This window comes from Staurois parvus, unplaced genomic scaffold (assembly GCF_062004578.1).
Source record: "Staurois parvus isolate SC_StPar_1 unplaced genomic scaffold, SC_StPar_1.0 ptg000011l, whole genome shotgun sequence".
In the NCBI taxonomy this organism is placed as follows: Eukaryota; Metazoa; Chordata; class Amphibia; order Anura; family Ranidae; genus Staurois; species Staurois parvus.
In genome coordinates this window covers 36,048,793-36,070,857 of record NW_028317807.1, presented here as the reverse complement: position 1 = coordinate 36,070,857, position 22,065 = coordinate 36,048,793, and the positions used below count along the sequence as shown (strand labels likewise).

The following is a 22,065-nucleotide window of genomic DNA, read 5'->3' as shown; positions in this document are numbered from 1 at the left end:
CACTGAAGGGAACGAGGACGAAGCCCATCCAGGTAGTCTCCGATACGTAGCAAGCCCTTATTCATCCACCATTGGAACACCGACGGCGATAAGCCAGGAATAAACTCGGGATTGCAAAATACTGGAGCCAGAGGGGTATGTGGGGAGAAGAATGGTTTGCGAGCTCGCCATCTATCCCAAACTGTCAACGAATAGGACAACGTAGGACACAGAATAGGAGGATGCAAACGACTGGGAACCCACATGAGAGCACCAATAGCATAGGGACGACAAGATAAGGCCTCAATCCCAACCCGTTTTGGGACGTACCCCCTGGCCATAGTGCAAGATAACTGTGCTATTTGTGCCGCCTGAAAATAGGCCAAGAGATTAGGAAGTCCCAAACCGCCATGCTCCTTTAAAGAAAACAAGGTTGACCTGTTAACCCTAGGATGGTTTCCCCTCCAGATAAATCTGGAGACTGCTGCTTGTAATAATAGCAATTCCCTCTTTGGAACCATGATCGGTAACGTCCTAAAATAATACAACAGTCTCGGTAGAAAGGTCATTTTAATAGAATTAATTCTACCAAACCAGGAGAGTGAGAGATCCTGCCACTCTAGTAAGTCAGATTTGAGTCGTTTGAAGAGCGGGAGATAATATGTCTTATACAACGTTGAAATAGATTTCGTGAGGTGAACCCCCAAATAGGGGAGAGAACTAGAGGCCCACTGGAAGTCAAAATTGTCCTGGAGGTAATGGACCTCCAAAGCAGGTAACGAGATATTTAAGGCAATCGTTTTAGAGGAATTAAGCGTTAAACCAGAGGCCTCAGAGAAACGATGAAACGAGTAGAGGAGACCAGGTAAAGAAGCTTGAGGGTTAGATATATACATAAGGACATCATCAGCAAATAGGGCGCATTTATGGTCCCGCTGACCACAGCGGATGCCCGAGATGGCAGGGTCAGAACGGATAGCAATAGCAAGCGGTTCCATAGCCAAGGCAAATAGTAGTGGAGAAAGAGGACAGCCCTGTCTAGTTCCTCGCTCTATCGAAAGGGAGGCTGATTTATGTCCGCGAATAGAAACTTGAGCTGACGGATTAGAATATAGGGCCCGCAATAATGTCGTGAAATAGGGACCAAACCCAAACTTGTCCAACATCCTAAATAAATAGTCCCAAGATAGACTGTCAAACGCTTTATGAATATCCAATGATAATAATAGGATTTCCCTCTGTGAGGATTGGTCCCAATTGGATTGTACAGCTGACAACAGGGCTAAAGTCCGGCGAATTTGATCTGATGTTTGTCGACCGCTGATGAATCCTGACTGATCATCATGAATATACAGAGCCAAAAATTCATGGAGGCGTAAGGCCAGGATTTTAGTAAGAATCTTTAAATCACAATTGATTAAGGAGATAGGCCGATAAATAGAAACTATAGAAGCGTCCTTAAGAGGCTTGGGGATGACACTGATAAATGCCTTATTTTCGTCAGGGGGCACCCGCCCCCCCATCCCGTAAATGGTTAAAGTAGAGAGCCATATGGGGAATCAGGACATCAGGAAAAACTTTATAATAGTTATGAGGAAGACCATTTGGTCCTGGGGCTTTATGATGGGCAAGGGATTTCATAGCACTCCCAATTTCTTTGCACGAGATAGGCCTTTCCATCACCACCCTATGAGCATCCTGGAGAGAGGGAAGCGGAACAGAGCTCAAAAAGGCGTTGAGAGACAAAGAAGCATCTCCCTAAGGCGAGCTATATAGTTTAGTTTAAAAAGAATGAAATTTGTGGAGGATCTTACCAGGATCTTGAGATAACGTTCCATTATCCAATCTGAGTTTAGGGAGGGCCGTCTGAGAATGTCTGGGAGTCAACTTATGTGCCAATAAGGTGCCGGGTCTATCTCTTCAAGTAAAAGGTTCTGGGCCGTTGTTCTGGCTGGAGAAGATGGCCGCTATCTCACTACTCAGTGGAGAGGAGGCAGGGGAATCATGGCCTAAGGAGCCGGCCGAAGCCTGGAACTCAGGTTGTGCAGGGCTGGAAGGCAACTGGGGGGCTGCAGAGATTCACTCACCCCAGCCAACGAAGCTGCCATGGCCCGATCCCGGCCAGTGAGGGATGAAGAGCCCGATTTCCCCCTCTGGGGGAGAGGTGCTGCCTTATACATAGCAGGGGAGATAGCAGGGGCCGCGGGCGCCGAGCCGGGCGCCATCTTAGATCCTCCCTTCCCCGCAGGGATCGTTAATTGCGAGCCTCCGCGGCTTTTACCCGCCGCCTTCCCAGGCGTGATGAGGGTGCCTCAGGGTCCGGTAAGGTCCGGGGGAAGTCCCGGCAGCTGCACTGGTACGGTGCCCGTGTATGGGCTATTATTGGTGCCGGGGTGTGCGGAGCTATCGCACCCATTCATCAACTTTAAACCTCATTTGCCACATAGTTGCCCAATTAAGCGTTGAATTGAGGTCGGCCTGTAAGTTGGAGACATCTTGGTGTCATCTGCAAAGACTGAAATGGCATTTTTATTCCCAAACTCTATATCGTTTATAAATGTATTAAAAACTAAGGGTCCCAACACTGAACCTTGGGGTACACCACTAACAACCCTAGACCATTCAGAGTATGAATCATTAACGACTGCTTTTTGAATATTTATTAAAATTTTTATTTGATTTTCTAGTATAAAAAGAACAATATAAAAATAATTCACATATACACATTCCATAATACCCCAATAAACCCCCACCCTGCACCCTTTCCTCCATCCCCTTTTCCTTCATCCACATCCTCTTCCTGACCTATATCTTCTCTAGATGTTTATCTATTTATCTCCAGCAATGCTCTCCCTCAAAATCACAATTAAGGCTCTCTCCTGGCTTCTACATTTCTCCCCCAATTCCCACTAGTTCCATATATCTTTCATAGGATTTAAATTTCAATCAACTACACCACGTTTTCCTGAATTTTTCCATTTTATCCTCTTCCATATGACATAGCTCCTCCATCCTATAAATATTTTCAACTCTATTTATCCATTCGTTAATTTTTGGTGCTTCAGGAACCTGCCAGATCTTGGGAATCAGACCCTTAGCCCCACTAATTAGATGATAAAGTACCCTGTTTTTATATAGTTTAGCTGAGGGCTCAAAGTTATAAAATAAACATCTCCAGTGATCTCTCTGTACAGTTATCCCTCATTGTACCCCTTTCTCCACATCCTCTCCAGCACAAAGGTGATGTATCTACTTGTTGCCTGTGAGCTACGTTTGGTGTAATATACCATTTAGTTAAACATTTCTAATTCATCTCAACTTTGCTCATATTTGTCACCTCATGTGTTAATTTGAAAACTTTATTCCATTGCTGTACACTCAGCTGAATTTGGTCTTTTAGCCAGTTTTCTATCCATTTACATACTGATTTTTCCAAGCCTGTAGACTTTACCTTACACATTAGCCATGTGCAGGGAACTGTGTCAAACACTTCAAAATCCAAGTATACCATGTCCACAGCCACCCCTCTGTCCAAGGATTTGCCCACCTCCTTATAAAAAGAAATGCAATTTGTTTGACAACTTCTGTCTTTCATGAATCCATGCTGTATGTTGCTTAAAATATTTTTTTTCAGCAAGAACTCATCCATGTGGTCTTTTATTAAGCATTAGCCGCCCGGCCTGCAAAATCCATTAGCGTTCCGGGTGGACGCCATATGGCGTCCTCCCGGGCATGCGCAGTTTGCGCTCCTGCAGAGCCGCGCAGCGGCGCGATCTGTCACTGGCCGTGTACCTCGGACACGGCCAATAACAGATCTGAGTACCTGTCCCGTTGCGGATACCATGTGACCTGCTGTGACCTATCACAGCAGGTCACATGACAGTTGTATACAATGGATGGCTTCATTCCTGCCATCCATTGTATACTAGTGTGTGTAGCTGTGATTGGTCACAGCGATCACATGCACAAGCTGGGCTAATCACAGCCCAGCTGTGTCATGTGATTAGCTGTGGCCAAATCACAGCTAAGCACAAAAAAAAAAAAAAAAAACCCCTGAATGAATCGATGTCATTCAGGTAAATGCTTGCTTATAGCAAAGTAATTCTTTGCTATAAGCAAATTGTGTAAAAGAAAAATATTGATCACTTCCCCAAAGTAGTACAATGTTACTATGGTGACGTTGTACTACTTTGGTCATAGTGAAATATGAAAAAATAAATCGTAAAAAAGGAAAATATAATTAAAAAAAAAAATTATATTTTTTTTTTTCTTCATACTGTCACCAGTCAGTGTCCCTGATCACCGCCATGCCAGTTATATGATGACGCTGTACTGCACTGGTGACAGTATGTAAAAAAAAAAAAAATAGCGAAAATAATTTTACAATTTTTTTCATTTTCTGAAAAATTATGACAAAAAAATACAGCTTAAAAAAACTTGCCATGCCTCTTATGAAGTACATCGGACTGTCTACTTTGCAAAAAGGGGTCATTTGGGGGATATCTGTACTGTTCTGACATTCTTGAACCTCAAGAAATTAGATTGGCTGTCAGTACTTCAGGACTGATCAATATTCAGATCTATACCATAGTTTGTGAACTCTATAACTTTCCTACAAACTAAATAATACATCCTAATTTGGGTTATTTTCACCAAATACATGTAGCAGAATACATTTTGGCCTAAATTTATGAAGAACAATTATTTATTTACAAATGTTTGTAACAGAAACAAAGAAAAATGTGTTTTGTTTTTTTCAAAATTTTCAGCCTTTTTTTATTAATTTAGCAAAAAATAAAAACCACAGTGGTGATTAAATACCACCAAAAGAAAGCTCTAGTTGTGTGAAGAAAATGATAAAATTTTAGTTTGGGTACAAAGTTGTATGACTGCGTAATTATCATTCAAAGTGTGAGAGCGCTGAAACCTGAAAAATGGCCTGGGCAGGAAGGGGTAAAAGTGCCCGGTATGGAAACGGTTAATCTCTCCAGTATCTTTTGCAGGGGTTAGCAGGGGTTTGTCCTGCTGTCTTTTGCAATCTGTTGTTCGTTTTCAGTTTTTGCAGCCTTGTTTTCCTTTTTACATATTCTGTTATATTCTTTGTAAAGTTTAAGCGATGATGGCGTTCCTTCATTTTTTATATTTTATAAAAGCTCTTTCTTATTTATAGCTTTTTTAACTTTGGCTGTAAGCCACATAGGTTTGATCTTTAGCCTTTTAAACTTGTTACCCATGGGAATATATTTTGCAGTATGTTTACATACAGTCTTTTTAAAGAACTCCTATTTCTGTGTTGTGTTTATCAAAGTCAATATTCCCTCCCAGTCTAAGTCTTGGAGAGCAGTTCTCAGCCTTGGAAAATTAACTCTCTTAAAGTTGAGCATTTATTTTTCCTGTATGTTCTTGATATTTACAGCTAACAATAAATTAAATCATGTTATGGTCCCTGCTACCCAGATGTTCTTTTTATATGGACATTCGTAATAAGCTTTGCATGGTGTGAGATTACCAGGTCCAGCAGAGCATCATTCATAGTTGGGGCTTCTATTAACTGTACCATAAAATTGTCTTGTAGTAGGTTTATACACTTTTGCCCTTCAACTGTTCCTGCAGTGCCATTACTCCAGTCAATTTTCGGGTAGTTAAAATCCCCATTATTATCACTGTCCCAGCCCTTGCAGCCCTTTTGATCTGTGCAAAGAGCTGAGTCTCCACCTGCTCATTAACACTGGATGGCCTATAACAAACTCCGATTACCTTTTGTAGTACGCATCCCCATGTGCAGTTCTACTCATAATTCTTCAGCCTCATCACACTCTCCTTCAAACAGATCCTCTTTCACACTCGCTTTGAAGTCAGTTCTCACATAGACTGCAACACATCGCAACACGCTGCCATGTATAGAATTAAAATGTAAATTTGTGACATTTCAAAAAAATTAAAAAAAATAAACAGTGCCTGCCACTACTTAACAGATGTCAGCCCACATGCGTTTTAGCACATCTGATGATGTGAACGAGCCCTTAATATACAAAGAAAATGTCAGCATGACAGCCAGTTTACCTACATTTGCATAATGGAAAGTCAGCAATGACAGACTGTTTTTTTTCCAGGAAAGTATTCCTTTTAAGCTACCTTGTCAAGTCTCAAAAAAATCCTAACGTTCCCTGAATAAAGTATTATACTGTCCTCTGTGGTGGCCTCTGTCTCCTACATTTGGTTGTGCCATTGCTGAAACCTTAGTCAAATCCTTAGACATCTAACATTTCCAGGTGTCCACGCTGCATGCTCTGGTTTTATCCTCCGATACCTATGTCACTGGTATGTCCTGTAAGACGCTGTGCGTAGCAGAAAACAAAGCTGTCAAATGCTGTAGGGTCTGATTGAGGCTGCAGCACTGAAACGGATCAAAGGTTGTATAAGCAGCTGCCTCGGTAGGTGGGTGGAATGGAATAACGGTCATTTTCAAATAAGGGCTTACTAGACCTTGTGTATTTTGTAAATTATGCATTTATTGGAATGAAAATCTATATTGACTTTGAGATGATGATGGGAAGGTAGCACTTTGATGATGGCCTCACAGTCCATCAACATGAACCTGTGGCAGAGGCAGGGCTGTAGAGTAGAATTTCCGACTGGCAGTAAACCTCAGCAAGAACAAAGGTGTTCTTTGCAAAAAAAAAGCTTTGGCAAACTCCAAGCAGGCTTTTGCATGTTTTGCACACAGAGAGGCTTCCGATTAACTACTCTGCCATAAAGCCCAGATCGGTAGAGGGCTGAATGTCGGGGCAGGAGCCGAGGAACGTACAGGCAGGCCTAACAATGTAACGCACTGGCTGACGACAACCACCACCCACAGACCGAAGTCCCTCAGGGCGCGGAGTCTAAGTCCCAGGCTGCCCTTCACCAGGGCCCCTGATGGTGGGGATGGACTTGACGCAGCCAGGAACCAGGTCGCGGCCCCCGAGACACCTCAGCTGCGGTAATGGCCGCCGCCAATGGCGTGTAGCTGGTGGAAGAAACAAAAGAGTAGTCAGACAAGCCGGGGTCAACAACAACAGGACAAAACAGTACAGGACAGCAGACGAGAATCACAGGTCACAAGCCGGGTTCAGCAACAGAGGGTCAGATCAAAGGAGAATACAAAGAATAGTCAAGTCACAAGCCGAATCAGAATACCAGGAGAGTCACGAGAGTCAGAACAGAGTAATAGTAACACAAAGACACAAGACACAAGTGCAAAGAGCATGTGCGGGCCACAGGCTTATATGTCATCAGCCACGCCCCTCTGGGGGGTGGACCTTAGAGACCTGAAGGCATAAAAAGGATTCCCATCATGCACAGCAGAATCCAAGATGGACGCTAGCACATGGAGTAACATAACCTCAGGGAAAAGGTAGGACCTTGACACTGTTGTAGTGGTTGTCTTTCTGAAACTTTGACTGAGCTTCAGAGTTCCTGTGTGGAGATGGGACAGAGTGACCATCAGGTTCTTGGTCACCTCGCTTACTAAGGCCTTTCTCCCCGGATTGCTCAGTCTGGCCGGGTGATCGGCTTTTGGAAAAGTCCTGGTTTTGTCAAACTTCTTCCATTTGAGATTTATGGAGGCTACTGTGTTCTTAGGAACATGCATAACCCTAACTAAGAAAACTAATGGGGCTTTAAAGGCACCATAACGCAAATTAAATACTCAAAAATATGACCAATACTTTACTGATAGAATACAAACCACGATTGTGGTACTGAGGATTGAGAAACCAAAATTGTTCTGTCTCTCCGATGTAAGCATTGATAGTGTGATCTCTGTAACTTACAGTTGTGATGAGATAGCGATAACTTCAACTTCAGTTGGAGTCCACAGTCAGTGACTCAATCGATAAGACATCTTGTAGATCTTGTGCAGTTTATTCCATAAACTGAGAGAATCTTACAACAATGAACATTCGATAGGTCAAAAGATCATAATGTTTCTGCTTCTTGCCATGAGGCTAGAACTGCAATGCATTTCTGGGACAGGGGGAGGGCTATCTATACAACATTAACTAAACCAAAGGAAAGGGAGGGACACACTAAATTAACATATAGCATTACAAAATATGGCTTTAAATAGCATACAGATTATGATTGACATTTTGGTTCCAAGTTGGTACTTTGCTTGTTACTTCAACGCGTTTCGCGGGTCACAGCTTGCTTCTGCAAGGAGACAAAGTATATAATTCTAAAATTATACAAAAATAGGCCAGAAAGATAAAGTTGAGCATATAACATATTGAGAAAATAATAACAACCATAGCAAACACTCTATTAGCATTTACCCTTTGATGACATCAGTGAATTTGTGGAAGGTCAGTGGGAAGCATGAACATTGGATCCAAAGAGGAGGAGAGAAAAAAGGTCCCTCAATCAGAAAAGTAAATGTACACCAAATGGACAGAGTCATATATTCACTAATTGAAGCTGAAAAATTATCAAAAGTCAAGATGTTTAGAAATGTCCCAGAGCATACAAACTACACCCCCTACTCCCCAAACTAGTTGTATATCAAAGCCCTGAATTCAGGACAACAAAGAAAAAAGATATATACTCTATATATAAAGAAATTATCGATTCATATTCTGCCATACAGTTAGATTCTCAAGTTAGTTATTCCAAAGTACTTTGAATTTAGTTTCTCCTTTACCCTACAAAAAAGGGGGAAACTCTGAATGTGTATCTATATAGGGATCTCAATTCAGTACATACCATGTCCAAAGGGTACTTGCACCATCCAAAAACTCCAAGCAAAAAAGGTCTATCTGGCATTAATAAAAGTACAGGTCCTCTGGTATCAACAGCAGTCCAGGTCCTCTCCGAAAATATAGCCATGCGTGTGTGCGTGCCTTTTCACTATTCTGTGGAAATTGCTGTGCGCATGTGCATTTCTATTAGCCAGCCGTCTCACAGGAATTCCCTTACAGAGGCAGTCAAGGAAATTCATCTATTTGCAAGGCGGTTGCTCTTCAGGGTTTTACATGAGAAAAATAAAACCCGTAAGAACTGTTTATCTAATTTGGACTTCTCTAGCTACAAAAAAAAACTGGATTTTAAGGCTTTGCAAGTGCTTATTGGATTACTGGAGGAAAGTGATAATATGGATTATAATGATGAAATTGACAAATGGGACCTGGATAAGTTATTGGCCTTAGATGCCAATCCTTCGGGTTCAGTCCAGTTTCTGTTACAAAAACCTTTTAAATCTAAGTCCAAAACCTTTTCTTCACTAACCCTGAATGGCCACAGTTTTGCTTTTGTGCAGCAAACGACAAAAACAATTATGGCCTTACCTGTTTTGGGTGTATCTGAACAGAATCTGACCAAATCCCATGATCAAATCCCATGAGGTACCCTTAGAGGGTTTAATCACCAGTTCCTTCCTTTTCCTTAACTTTTCCGACAAAGGAGGTAATGCTGTAGTAATGTCCTGTGATCAATATAGTGTCGTGTCAGCAGATTCTAAAAAATACGAAATGGTATAAAAAGGTTTCCCAACATCAGGTAAACAAGGCAAAATTAACTTATAAAATCATTAATGATGCTTTGCAGAAGAATATTATTCCCAAGAGTACTTGGGAATTCTTGAATATCGAATGGCCACGTCTCCCTACTTTCTATGCCCTTCTGAAAGTGCATAAGAACTTAACTAAACCCCCAGGTAGGCCCATTATATCTGGATGTGGTGGGCTTACAGAAAATGCAAGTACTCTGGTGAACATACATTTAAGACCACAAGTCACCAGCTTACCATTGTACACTAAAGATACGATCCATTTACTACAAATAATTGAAGATATGCAAGTCCCCGTCAATACTCTATTAGTAGCCCTGAACGTAGAATCTTCATACAGTAGTATACCACATTGTAAGGGCCTAAATGTTGTCAATACGTTCATACAGAAAGAAGCAAGGACCAGACCAAATATAACATATTTGTTGTTGAGATTCTTGGATACATTCTTAAACACAATTACTTTACCTTTGATGGTTCCCACTTCCTCCAGGTACAGGACATGGCTATGGGGACTTGTTGTGCCCAATCCTACACCAATCTGTACCTGGGGGTTTGGGAACGTCATATATTCAGGGATGAGTTTCTCTCAATCTACCTGTGCCATGTTCTGCCCTGGCACAGGTACGTTGATGAAATACTCATCCTCTGGGACGGTACCCAAGAACTTCTGGATGCTTTTATTACATGTTTGGGAATCAATTACTTTAATTTGTCCTTTACAATGACGTGTGACCCTGAGCGCATTTCTTTTTTGGATGTGGAGATCTTTATACAGGAGGATCATACTTTAGGCTCCGCTGTATACAGTAAGGCCACAGCTGGTAATACCATCTTAAGAGCCAACAGTGGCCATCCACAGAACCTAATTAGGTCTATACCATATAGCCAATATCTACGCCAGTTGTTCTAATCAAGAAGATTTCAAACAAGAGGCAGATGCACTGAGAACTAGATTGTTGGCTCGTGGTTATTCAAATAAAATGTTGAAAAAAGCATATCATAGAGTAAATCAACAGTCACTTACGGACCTGATCTTTCAGATGTCATATTCTAGGCATAATACAGTAACAACTACTAAATTATACGATACAGTAAACAACAAATTCGTCATGTTATTAACAAATACTGGTATCTTCTTAAAGCTGATCCTATTGTAGCCACATGCGTAAGGGACAGGCTGAGATTATCTATCTTACGAATAGGTCAATTAGGGATGTTTTGGTACATAGTCATTTCACTAGGTCAGGAAGGACAGATCCATGTCGCCATAAGGGAACTTTTATCTGTGGTGGCTGTGCAAATATAGCATGACACTATGCTAACTGCCAAACGGCAGGTGTTGTCTACATGATGAAATGTAGCTGCTTCAGTTTCTATCTTGGTAAAACCAAATGCAAATTTTGGAAAAGAATTTATGATCATGTTTCAGCCATTCAAATGGGAGACATATCATCCCATATAAGCAGGCATGGTACCTGTTATCATTCCAAGAATCCACAATGTGTCAGGTTTTTTGCTCTTGAAAGAGTTCATTTAGACCCTGGAGGTGGTGACTAGGATATTCTGAGGTTGTATATGTATTTGTTATTTATGTGCACTTTAGTATGTGCTTAAACTTTGCATATTATTTTTTTGTCGTATCAGAATTTTGGTTCCTAATATATATTTGTAATATACATGTTTGCGGTGATTATTCAAATAGCGTAGATGGTGATCAGAATTGATATAAGGGGAGTTCCATTTGGAATCATGAACATGTGCTGTGCCCTTCGGGTATATGTATTTATGGATATTAGATCCGAGCGGCCTGTGTCTTCTGGCTTGATTTATTTTTTTTTTTTTGGCCCTAGAGGTGGCTAATATTTAGTACTTTATGTCCTTCTGATTGGACTCCTCCAAGATGGCTGCGGTTACATGACGTCGGATGTCACAATGTGGGATGCGTTGACATCGGACCTCGTGACCTCACTCATGCATATTGATGACGTGGCCGCGCTTGTGCCTTACGGTGGGAACACCAGCAATTTGGCGGTTTAGTCCGCTATATAAGATTGCAAGCTGAGGTAGCAATTTCATGGCTATGTTTCCGGAGAGGACCTGAACTGCTGTTGATACCAAACAGAGGATCTGTACTTTTATTGATGCCAGATAGACCTTTTTTGCTTGGATTTTTTGGATGGTGCAAGTACCCTTTGGACGTGGTATGTACTGAATTGAGATCCAAATATAGATACACATACAGTGTTTCCCCCTTTTTTTTGGGGGGGGGGGGGAAGGTGGAACTAAATTCATAGTACTTTGGAATAACTAACTTGAGAATCTAACTATATGGCATAATATAAAGTTGTTAGTTTTTTTTATATATAGAGTATATATTCTTTTGTTGTCCTGAATTCAGGGCTTTGATATACAACTAGTTTGGGCAGTAGGGTTGTAGTTTGTATGCTCTAGGACATTTCTAAACATCTTGACTTTTTGATGATTTTTCAGCTTCAATTAGTAGATATATGACTCTGTCCATTTGGTGTACATCTACTTTTCTGATTGAGGGACCTTCTTTCTCTCCTCCTCTACGGATCTAATGTTCATGCTTCCCACTGGTCGCCCACAAATTCACTGACGTCATCAATGGGTAAATGGGGTGAATGCTAATAGTGTTTATTATTTTCTCAATATGTTATATGCTTACCTTTTATCTTTCTGGCCTATTTTTGTATAATTTTAGAATTATATACTTTGTCTCCCTGAAGAAGTGGGCTGTGTCCCGCAAAACTCGTTGGTGTACCAAGCAAAGTATCAACTTGGAACTAAAATGTCAATCATCTGTATGCTATTTAAGGCCATATATTGTAATGTTATTTGTTAATTTTGTGTGTCATAAGCAAAATATTTTGTAGCCCTCCCCAGATCTGTGCCTTGCAATAATTTTGTCTCTGAGCTGTGCAGGCAGTTTTTGACCTCCTGGCTTTAGTTCTGATACAGTATGCGTTGTCAGTTGTGAGGCCTTTTATAGAGAGGTGTGTGCCTTTTTAAATCTTGTCCAATTTAATTTACCACAAGTGGACTCCAATCAAGGTCTAGAAACATCTTAGCAACGATCATGAGAAATGGGAGACACTTAAGCTAAATTTCAAGTGTTGTTGGGAAGGGTCTGAATACTTAGGCCTGGTTCACATCAATGCAGTATGTGTTTTTCTGTTTTGCAGTGCATTTTGCATTCTTGCGCATTTTCTGATGCATTTTTTTAAGCGTTTTGTGGGGGTTTTTTTTTCATCCATCTTGTTGCTGGGCAGATTAAAAATGCATCAAAAACACACTACATGTGTTTTTTCTGTAGCATCTCCGTTGAAGTCTATTGAACCAAAAAAAAATTTTGCAATTAAAAAAGTCCCTGACCTTTCCAAAAACACAGCGACTCAAAAAAAGAAAACATAGATGTGAACGTGTCCCATAGGAAACCATGTTAAATAGACTGTAGTGCGTTTCTGCAAAAAGCATTGGTGTGAACCAGGCCTTATGCCAAAGTGATATTTCAATTTCTACTTTTTCATAAATTTGCATACATTTCTAAAATTCTGTTTTCACTTTGACTTCAATGGGGTACTGAGTGTAGAATAATTAGAAAAAAAAGTGTATTAAAAAAAAACATAAAAAAATAAACATAAACAACATAATTGCAACATAAGAATTGAAGGGGGTCAGAATACTTTATGGTTGCAGTGTGTGTGTGTGTGTATATATATATATATATATATATATATATATATACACACTGCTTAAAAATATTAAAGGGACACTTTTTAATCAGAGTATAGCATCAAGTCCAACTCCTGGGATATTGATCTGGTCAGTTAAGTAGCAGAGGGGGTTGTTAATCAGTTTCAGCTGCTTTGGTGTTAATGAAATTAACAGGTGCACTAGATGGGCAACAATGAGACGACCCCCAGAACAGAATTATTTTATACAGGTGAAGGCCCTACTAATTTTTCCTTACTGTTTTTCACTAGTTTTGCATTTGGTTAGGGTCAGTATCACTACTGGTAACATGAGGACCCTACAGAGGTTGCACAGGCAGTCCAACTCCTCCAGGATGGCACATTAATATGTGCCATTGCCAGAAGATTTGCTGTGTCTCCCAGCACAGTCTCAAGAACATGGAGGACATTCCAGGAGACAAGCAGTTACTCTAGGAGAGCTAGACAGAGCCGTAGAAGGCCCTTAACCCACCAGCAGGACCAGTATCTGCTTCTTTGTGCAAGTAGGAACAGGATGAGCACCCTCAGAGCCCAACAAAATGACCTCCAGCAGGCCACTGGTGTAAATGTCTCTGACCAAACAATCAGAAACAGACTTCATGAGGGTGGCCTGAGGGCCCGACGTCCTCTAGTGGGCCCTGTGCTCACTGCCCGACACCATAGAGCTCGATTGGCATTTGCTATTGAACACCAGAATTGGGAGGTCCGCCACTGGTGCCCTGTGCTTTTCACAGATGAGAGTAGGTTCACCATGAGCACATGTGACAGACATGAAAGGGTCTGGAGAAGCCATGGAAAATGTTATGCTGCCTTAACTTCGTTCAGCATGACCATTTTGGTGGTGGGCCAATGATGGTCTGGGTAGGCATATCTATGGTGGGATGCACAGACCTCTGCAGGCTAGATAATGGCACCCCTGACTGCCATGAGGTATCGGGATGAAATCCTTGGATCCATTGTCAGACCCTATGCTGGTGCAGTGGCTCTTGAGTTCCTCTTGGTGCATGACAATGCCCGGCCTCATGTGGCATGAGTATGCAGAAAGTTCCTGGAGGATGAAGGAATTGATACCACTGAATGGGCCCCCACGCTCACCTGACCTAAATCCAATAGAACACCTCTGGGGTATCATGTTTCGGTCCATTCAACTCCGCCAGGTTGCACCTTAGATTGTTCAGGAGCTCAGTGATGCCCTGGTCCAGATCTGGGAGGAAATACCCCAGGACACCATCCATCTCTCATTAGGAGCATACCACGACATTGTCAGGCATACATACAAGCACGTGGGGGCCATACGAACTACTGATTTGCTGCAATTAACTTTCAGTAAGATGAACTCGCCTGCTGCATCATTTTTTCACTTTGATTTTCGGGGTGTCTTTGAATTCAGTCCTCTGTAGGTTGATAATTTTCGTTTCCATCAAACGATGGGGCATCCTTACGTTCCTAACACATTACCCAGTCCATATCAGTATAGATATCCAGTATGAGATTTTTCCCCTTTGAGATCTGATGTTTTCAAAGTGTTCCTTTAATTTTTTTGAGGTGTGTGTGTTAACATTTTTCTAGATTGCATGCGATTTTTTTCTTTCTTGTCTGTTTTATTACACTGTCTTGTACTGCACATACTTGTTTACATTGCATGTGTTCATTTTAATATTTTTTTTACTGTGATTCATGTCTTTATTGCCTTTGTGTTTGTTACATTATTTTATTGTGGTTTTGTTTAACTTTCATTTACTATATTAATGTTTTTTAAATTATGTTTTTTTCTCAGTAAGCTTTACATACCAGTGGAAAATACTTTTGGTTCTTATGAATGTTTGTATAGAGCTCCTTAGTGTTTCAACAGCTACTAGCTATAAACTGTGACCTGAAATATTTGCTGTTCTGCGTTCCTGAAGCTGGAATATTGTTCTTTTATGCTCTGTCAGGTTCAGAGGGCAGATCAGTGGAAATTGGAAAGCCTGCACACTCTGCTGCCTTTATAACATTCCCTATATTAGAAATGTCTTGTGGATAGCTTTAATTTTGCAGCTGGGAATTTTCAACCTCCGTGCCTTGTTACTTCCATTTCCCACCTATATTTTGGCTCTAGTCCTTTTTTTTTTTTTTTTCTCGTTGCTTGGGGTTAATATAAATGCCCTTTTAGTTTTGTCCTCTAAAATACCAATGTACAATATCTGAGTATAGCAGTTATAGTTACCAAATTAACATTTTTGGCTTTACTATATTTTTCTATATGTTTTGTATTGGGTTGCTGCTGTATTAGAGGAGTTCAGTGTCCATATGAGGAGTATAATTCTAAGTTGGATAAATATATTAACGCTAATCAGGGTAAGGGATGCTTATCTGTTCTTCTAGGTGAGGACCTCTTAGCAGATGACTTTAGCACCAAAAGTGCTTTCTACTGTGCTCCTGGAAAAAAGTTATTGGTACCTTGGGCCTGAAAGCCAAGCATAGTAGATGAGGTCCTCTAATTAACCTGCTATAGATTGATAAAAATATGGAATTCTTACCATTTTGTGTCCTTTTAGACGAGGACAATGCCATCACACAAAATGTTTGATTTGACAATGAAAAGATGGTTTATAATGCAGTACAATCAAGCTTATCGTGAGCTTTTCTTTCTTGTGTTTGTCTAGGTTTTTTGTTTTAATGTATGATCCTTGCTCATTCCTTTTTCTTTTTCTTTTTTTGTGTCTTTCAGAAGTAGCAGAACTTGAAGCAAACCTGCCATGTAAGCAGATGTTTAATTAATTTTTTCTATCGCCTTTTGTACTTGGTAGCTATGTATCTTCACAATGAGCGTGTAAAGAAAGACTTTGCTGACAGAAACATAAAAATGTCATTGCCTTCTTCTCATTCTTCATATGCTAGTTGCCATGCTCACCCTCTATCTTCAATAACTTTAGTCGCAAACCTAAAACAAGAGCATGGATAAGGAGTTCTGATTGTACTGTGTTTCCTTACTCCAGGTCAGTCACTCAAAAAGTGTTAAAGCCGGTAAACCAGCATAGTAGCCATGCACTAGCAGTTGAAGAGCTCAGCAATAGCAGCACCATGTTTCGGTCAGGAAAATTTAGAAAATTTATCTCAAGCCAAACCCTTTTTTTTTGGTTTTTTATTTATTTTATTTGGCTATCAAAGGGAAAGGTTAAAATCTTTTAAAAAGTTTTTGGTGTGTTTCCCCTCTGAGAAACACAACAGGAAATGAGAGGAAATCTCCTCAAGGTGAAGACAATTTTTACCTTTGCTAGCAGGTTTTGTCTTGGTTGGTGATGTTACTAAGACAGAAAGTGAGGGAAATCACCAATAACAATATGCAGTTAAGGAACTAAGTATTTGATCCCCTGCTGATTTTGAATGTTTGCCCACTCACAAAGAAATGATCAGTTTAAATATCGAATGGTAGTTGTATTGTAACATTGAGAGACAGAATAGCAACAAAAGATTCAAAGAAATGTGTGTCTAACAAATTATGCACTGATTTGCATGTTCATGAGGGAAATAACTATTTGATCCCCTTCACAAAACATGACTTAGTACTTGGTGGTAAATCCCTTGCTGGCAATCACAGAGATCAGACGTTTCCTGTAGTTGGGCACCAGGTTTGCACACATCTCAGGAAAGATTTTGGCCCACTCCTCTTGGGAGATCCTCTCCAAGTCATTAGGGTTTGGTGGCTGACATTTGGCAACTCGAACTTTCAGCTCCCTCCACAGATTTTCAATCGGATTAAGGTCTGGAGACTGGCTAGGCCACTCCAGAACCTTAATGTGCTTCTTCTTGAGCCACTCCTTTGTTGCCTTGGCCATGTGTTTTGCATCATTGTCATGCTGGAACACCCGTCCACAACCCATTTTCAATTCCCTGGCTGAGGGAAAAAAATTCTCGCCAAAGATTTGACGGTACATTGCCTCGTCCATCGTCCCTTTTGATGCGGTGCAGTTGTCCTGTCCCTTTAGCAGAAAAACACTCCCAAAGCAGAATGTTTTCACCACCATGTTTGACAGTTGGGATGGTGTTCTTGGGGTCATAGGCAGCATTCCTCCTCCTCAAAACACTGCGAGTTGAGTTGATGCAAAAGAGCTTGATTTTGGTCTCATCTGACCACAACACTTTCAACTAGTCGTCCTCTGTATCAGTCAGATGTTCAGTGGCAAACTTCAGACGGGCCTGGACATGTGCTTTCTTGAGCAGAGGGACCTTGTGGGCACTGCAGGATTTCAATTCTTGTCGGCGTAGTGTGTTACCAATTGTTTTCTTGGTGACTGTGGTCCCAGCTGCCTGGAGATCATTGACAAGATCCTCACGTGTAGTTCTGGGATGATTCCTCACTGTTCTCATGATCATTGACACTCTAGGAGGTGAGATCTTGCATGGTGCACCAGACCTAGGGAGACTGACAGTTGTTTTGTCTTTCTTCCGTTTGTGAATGATTGCACCAACTGTTGTCACCTTCTCACCAAGCTGCTTGGCAATAGTTTTGTAGCCCAGTCCAGCCTTGTGTAGGTCTACAGTCTTGTCTCTTACATCCTTTGACAGCTCTTTGGTCTTTGCCATGGTGGAGAGTTTGGAATCTGATTGTTTAATTGCTCCTGTGGACAGGTGTCTTTTATACAGGTAACAAAATGAGATTAGCAGCAATCCCTTTTAAGAGGCTGCTTCTAATCTCAGCTTGTTACCTGTATGAAAGACACTTGGTAGCCAGAAATCCTGCTGAATGATAGGGGATCAAATACTTATTGCACCAACTCCCGGTATAACCCCTTCACTCCCAGGATGTATTAGGGCCGGTTCACACTGTAGAAATGCAGTCCAGATGCATTCCGGATGCGTTTCTGCATGTGCGTTTTTGGCACCTGCCAGTGTTTTTGATGTGTTCCAGTTAATTTTTTCTTCTCTTTTTCTTCAAGTTAAATAGGGACATGTACCTTCCAGTGCGATTTTGGTGTGTTTCAGTGCAGTCCAGAGCATTTTTGATGCATTTCACCGCGTTCCAGTACAGTTCTGAGCAGGAAAATTGCAGCATTTTCTACTTTTTTTTTCTGCATCTGGAACGCACTGGAACTGTAAGCACTGATGTGAACTATGATATTGACAACCATGTAACCTACTTTCTGTGTGTTTTGGATGCAGAAAAAAAGCACACTGAAACGCATGTAGTGTGAACTAGCCCTTATCACGTTCACCCAGGCGAAGTGTTTAAAAACTTCACACCACACCTGAAGGTTTTTTTTTTTTTAAATCAAAGCAGTACTTTTGTCAATGGCTGTCAACGTACTTTCAGATTATAGAGAAGCATTAAAATCACTTCATGTGACAGCACTCAATCACAGAGCACCGGTGCTTTTAATAGGGTAGTCCATAGTGCTACATAGCTTTTCCTGTTCCCAGTGTTTCTGTCTTTACATAAGGTTTAAAGTGAAGCTGGCTGAGCCTTATAAACCCTCCCCTTGTAAAACAATCCATACAGTTTAAAGTAGAAATGAAAGGCAAAACATTTGTGTGTACATGAAAAAAAAAACATAAATACCTTTTGTTTCCCTATTTTATAAGTGATCGTATACCCTCTGTTCTCAGCTGCAGGGAGGAGAAACAGCATTACATTTATCTTCCCAGTGAATGGCTGTGTGGGAAAGGGGTGGGTAAGGTTCTGGAGTTTGCTAAAGGAATGGCATGCTGAGTGGTGAAGTACCAATAGAAGGAAGTGGGGAGAGGGGGGGGTTAATTTTAGTATGGAGTAAATCCCTTTGTACAGCTAGCCCTGACCCTAGAACAGCATTGGGCAAACTACGGCCCGGCGGACCTTTTAATCTGGCCCGCGGAGCTAGGCTCCCGCTAGGCTCCTCTCACAGTCCGCCCTGAAGACCGGTGTAGCATGAAAATCTGTCTCCTATGAGGATCTGTCCCCCTCGACGTATCTGCGCATGTGCCGGAGATCGCCGATCGGCTGCTAATGCCTGAAACTGGCACATGCGCAGATACGTCGAGGGGGACAGATCCTCATAGGAGACAGATTTTCATGCTACACCGGAACGGCGCGGGAACACGGCGAGAGGAACGCGCGGAGCAAAGGTAAGTGAATTGACACATGGGGGGACTTGGGGACTTAATATGGGGGATGAATTAATATGGGGAATTAATTACTATAGGGGGGATGAATTCCTATGGGGGATGAATTACTATATGGGGAATGAATTACTAAAGGGGGGATGAATTACTATATGGGGGATGAATTACTATGGGGGATGAATTACTATATGGGGGATGAATTACTATATGGGGGATGAATTACTATATGGGGGATGAATTACTATATGGGGGATGAATTACTATATGGGGGATGAATTACTATGGGGGATGAATTACTATATGGGGGATGAATTACTATATGGGGGATGAATTACTATGGGGGATGAATTACTATATGGGGGATGAAATACTATATGAGGGATGAAATAATATGGGGGATGAATTAATATGGGGGATGAATTACTATATGGGGGATGAATTACTATGGGGGATGAATTACTATATGGGGGATGAATTACTATATGGGGGATGAATTACTATGGGGGATGAATTACTATATGGGGGATGAAATACTATATGAGGGATGAAATAATATGGGGGATGAATTAATATGGGGAATGAATTACTATAGGGGGAATGAATTACTATAGGGGGGATGAATTACTATGAGGGATGAATTACTATGGGGATGAATTACTATATGGAGGATTAATTACTATGCTTACTATGGGGGAATATTACTATACTTACTATGGATGACACATACACATCATTCATCTACTCTTGGTCCGGCCCCCGGGTCCAATATATGAACCCATTGCGGCCCTCAAGTCAAAAAGTTTGCCCACCCCTGCCCTAGAACCATATGGACTGCACAGTGATTGATTCCAAGACTAATGCAGGTAATTATCTGTGCTTTGTCACTGTTGTTACCTTTATATACTTTTTTTTTATTCCATAAACGTTTATTGGTGAATTACAGAATTACAAAGGAACTTGTAAAATACAAGAGGATAAGGCAGTCGTCAATAGGTACAACATGAGAAAACAGAGATCATATGCAAGAGCATAGACAGCGACAAATAACTAGGCCACAACCGGGTTATGCATGTAATACTCTGGCAGCATGAAAAGGCATAATAGAGGCTGATAACCGTGAACCTCATGTAGATATACCTCAAGGCATAGGCCTGCAACGGGGGGGGGGGGCGAATGTAGTGCACATACAAAAAATGTTGCAACAGTCGTTATGTGGCAAAGGTATCTGAATACAAATGAAAGCTGTCGTAGGGACTCTAATAAGTATAAGATAATATTGATGTAGTTTTGCCCAATGATCTCTTGAAGACTACATAAAGTACAGAAGAGTGTGGGAGATGGGAGAGATAAAAGAGGAGAGAAAGAAAGAAAAAGAAAAAAAAAAGGGGGGGTAAAGGAAAGGGGGAGGAAGGACAAAGGAAGAGGGTGTAATAAGGGGAGGAGTAACGTGCGAATTAAGCGTCATTGTCTATACGTTCGAATATAAACAGAAGTAGACAGAACCTGAACCGCCATAGGGGACATGCAAATGAGGGCAAATACATTTAAGGGAAACACATTGCCAGCCGTTCGAAAAAAGAGAAAGGGGTGTCGTAGGAGGGTGAGCTGAATTAGATCATTTAGATTGGTCCATGAGGGACCGATATGCAGGGGTGGTCTGAAAGTGAGTCCAACAGGCCCAAGTGTGGGAAAATTTGGTCGGGGTATCAAGTGCAGTCGCAATCAGTTCTTCCATCTCCGCCACTTTGCCCAAGCGGATAAGCCAGTCTCGTATAGAGGGAGGGTGAGTGGAGCCCCATGATACAGGTAAGCAGAGTCTGGCTGCGTTGACCATATGCATAGCTAAGGATTTGAAAATGCCGTCCCTGCGGAAGGGAGGAATAGTGGAGGAGGAAGTGAGCCGGAGAGAGAATCAATGGTAAGGTAGTTACGGACACTACAATCCGATGGACCTCTTGCCAGAATGGTTGAATGATCAGGCAAGACCACCAGATGTGGAGAAATGACCCATCTGATGTCCCGCATCTCCAACAGCTGTTGGGCAAGGAAGGGTTGTAGCAATCAATTCTTGAAGGAGTTCGGTACCATCTGGAGGCCAGTTTGTAGCCGTTTTCTTGCGTCGAAACATTGAGGAAGCATTTGTGGGAGTACCTAAAAATTAGGTCCCAATCTGAATCTGACAGGTTAGCTTCCAGATCTCTGTTCCAAGCACGGCATGAAGGAAGAGAATTGTAGGTCCTACTCCCAACAAGGAGGGGGTACACTTCTGAGATCAAATGCTTTCGGGGTTCGGCTTTAGAGCATATGGATTCGAAAGGGGTAAGAGGATGGTCTTTATGTGAAAGCAAGAAGTGTCTAATCTGGAAATAAGCCCAGAAGGGGAAATCTTGGATACCCAGGCTGTCTAGTAATTCAGCAAATGATTTCATCCTGCCTTTATGAAGAAAGTGTTGTACTATAATCTAAGGGTGCAGCCAGTGTTTGGACAGGAAGGCTTCATGTATGCCAGGAGACTTACAAGCCAAGCGGAAAATTTTTAAGGTGGGCCCCAGCAGAGGGTGTGTGAGAAGGACTTGAGGCGTATGCCTCGGTAGGAGCCATGGGATCGACGCCAAGGGTGAGGGTGAAAAGACACTCTCCAAGTGGACCCAATCTTTGGTAGCAGAGTGGACGTGCCAATCGATTACGCGGGAAAGGTGACATGCC

At 41.6% G+C, this 22,065-nt stretch overlaps 1 protein-coding gene across 2 annotated transcripts in view; it reads left to right on the top strand.

Annotated features, from left to right (window-relative positions):
* The window catches only part of UBE2F (ubiquitin conjugating enzyme E2 F (putative)), a 373,705-nt gene that overhangs the window by 31,590 nt on the left and 320,050 nt on the right, over nucleotides 1-22,065 (top strand). For both annotated transcript variants that reach the window (XM_089672398.1, XM_089672399.1), the window contains exon 3: nucleotides 15,992-16,021. In XM_089672398.1, the coding sequence (XP_089528524.1) occupies nucleotides 15,992-16,021 (30 nt within the window). The remainder of the gene's footprint in view (nucleotides 1-15,991; nucleotides 16,022-22,065) is intronic.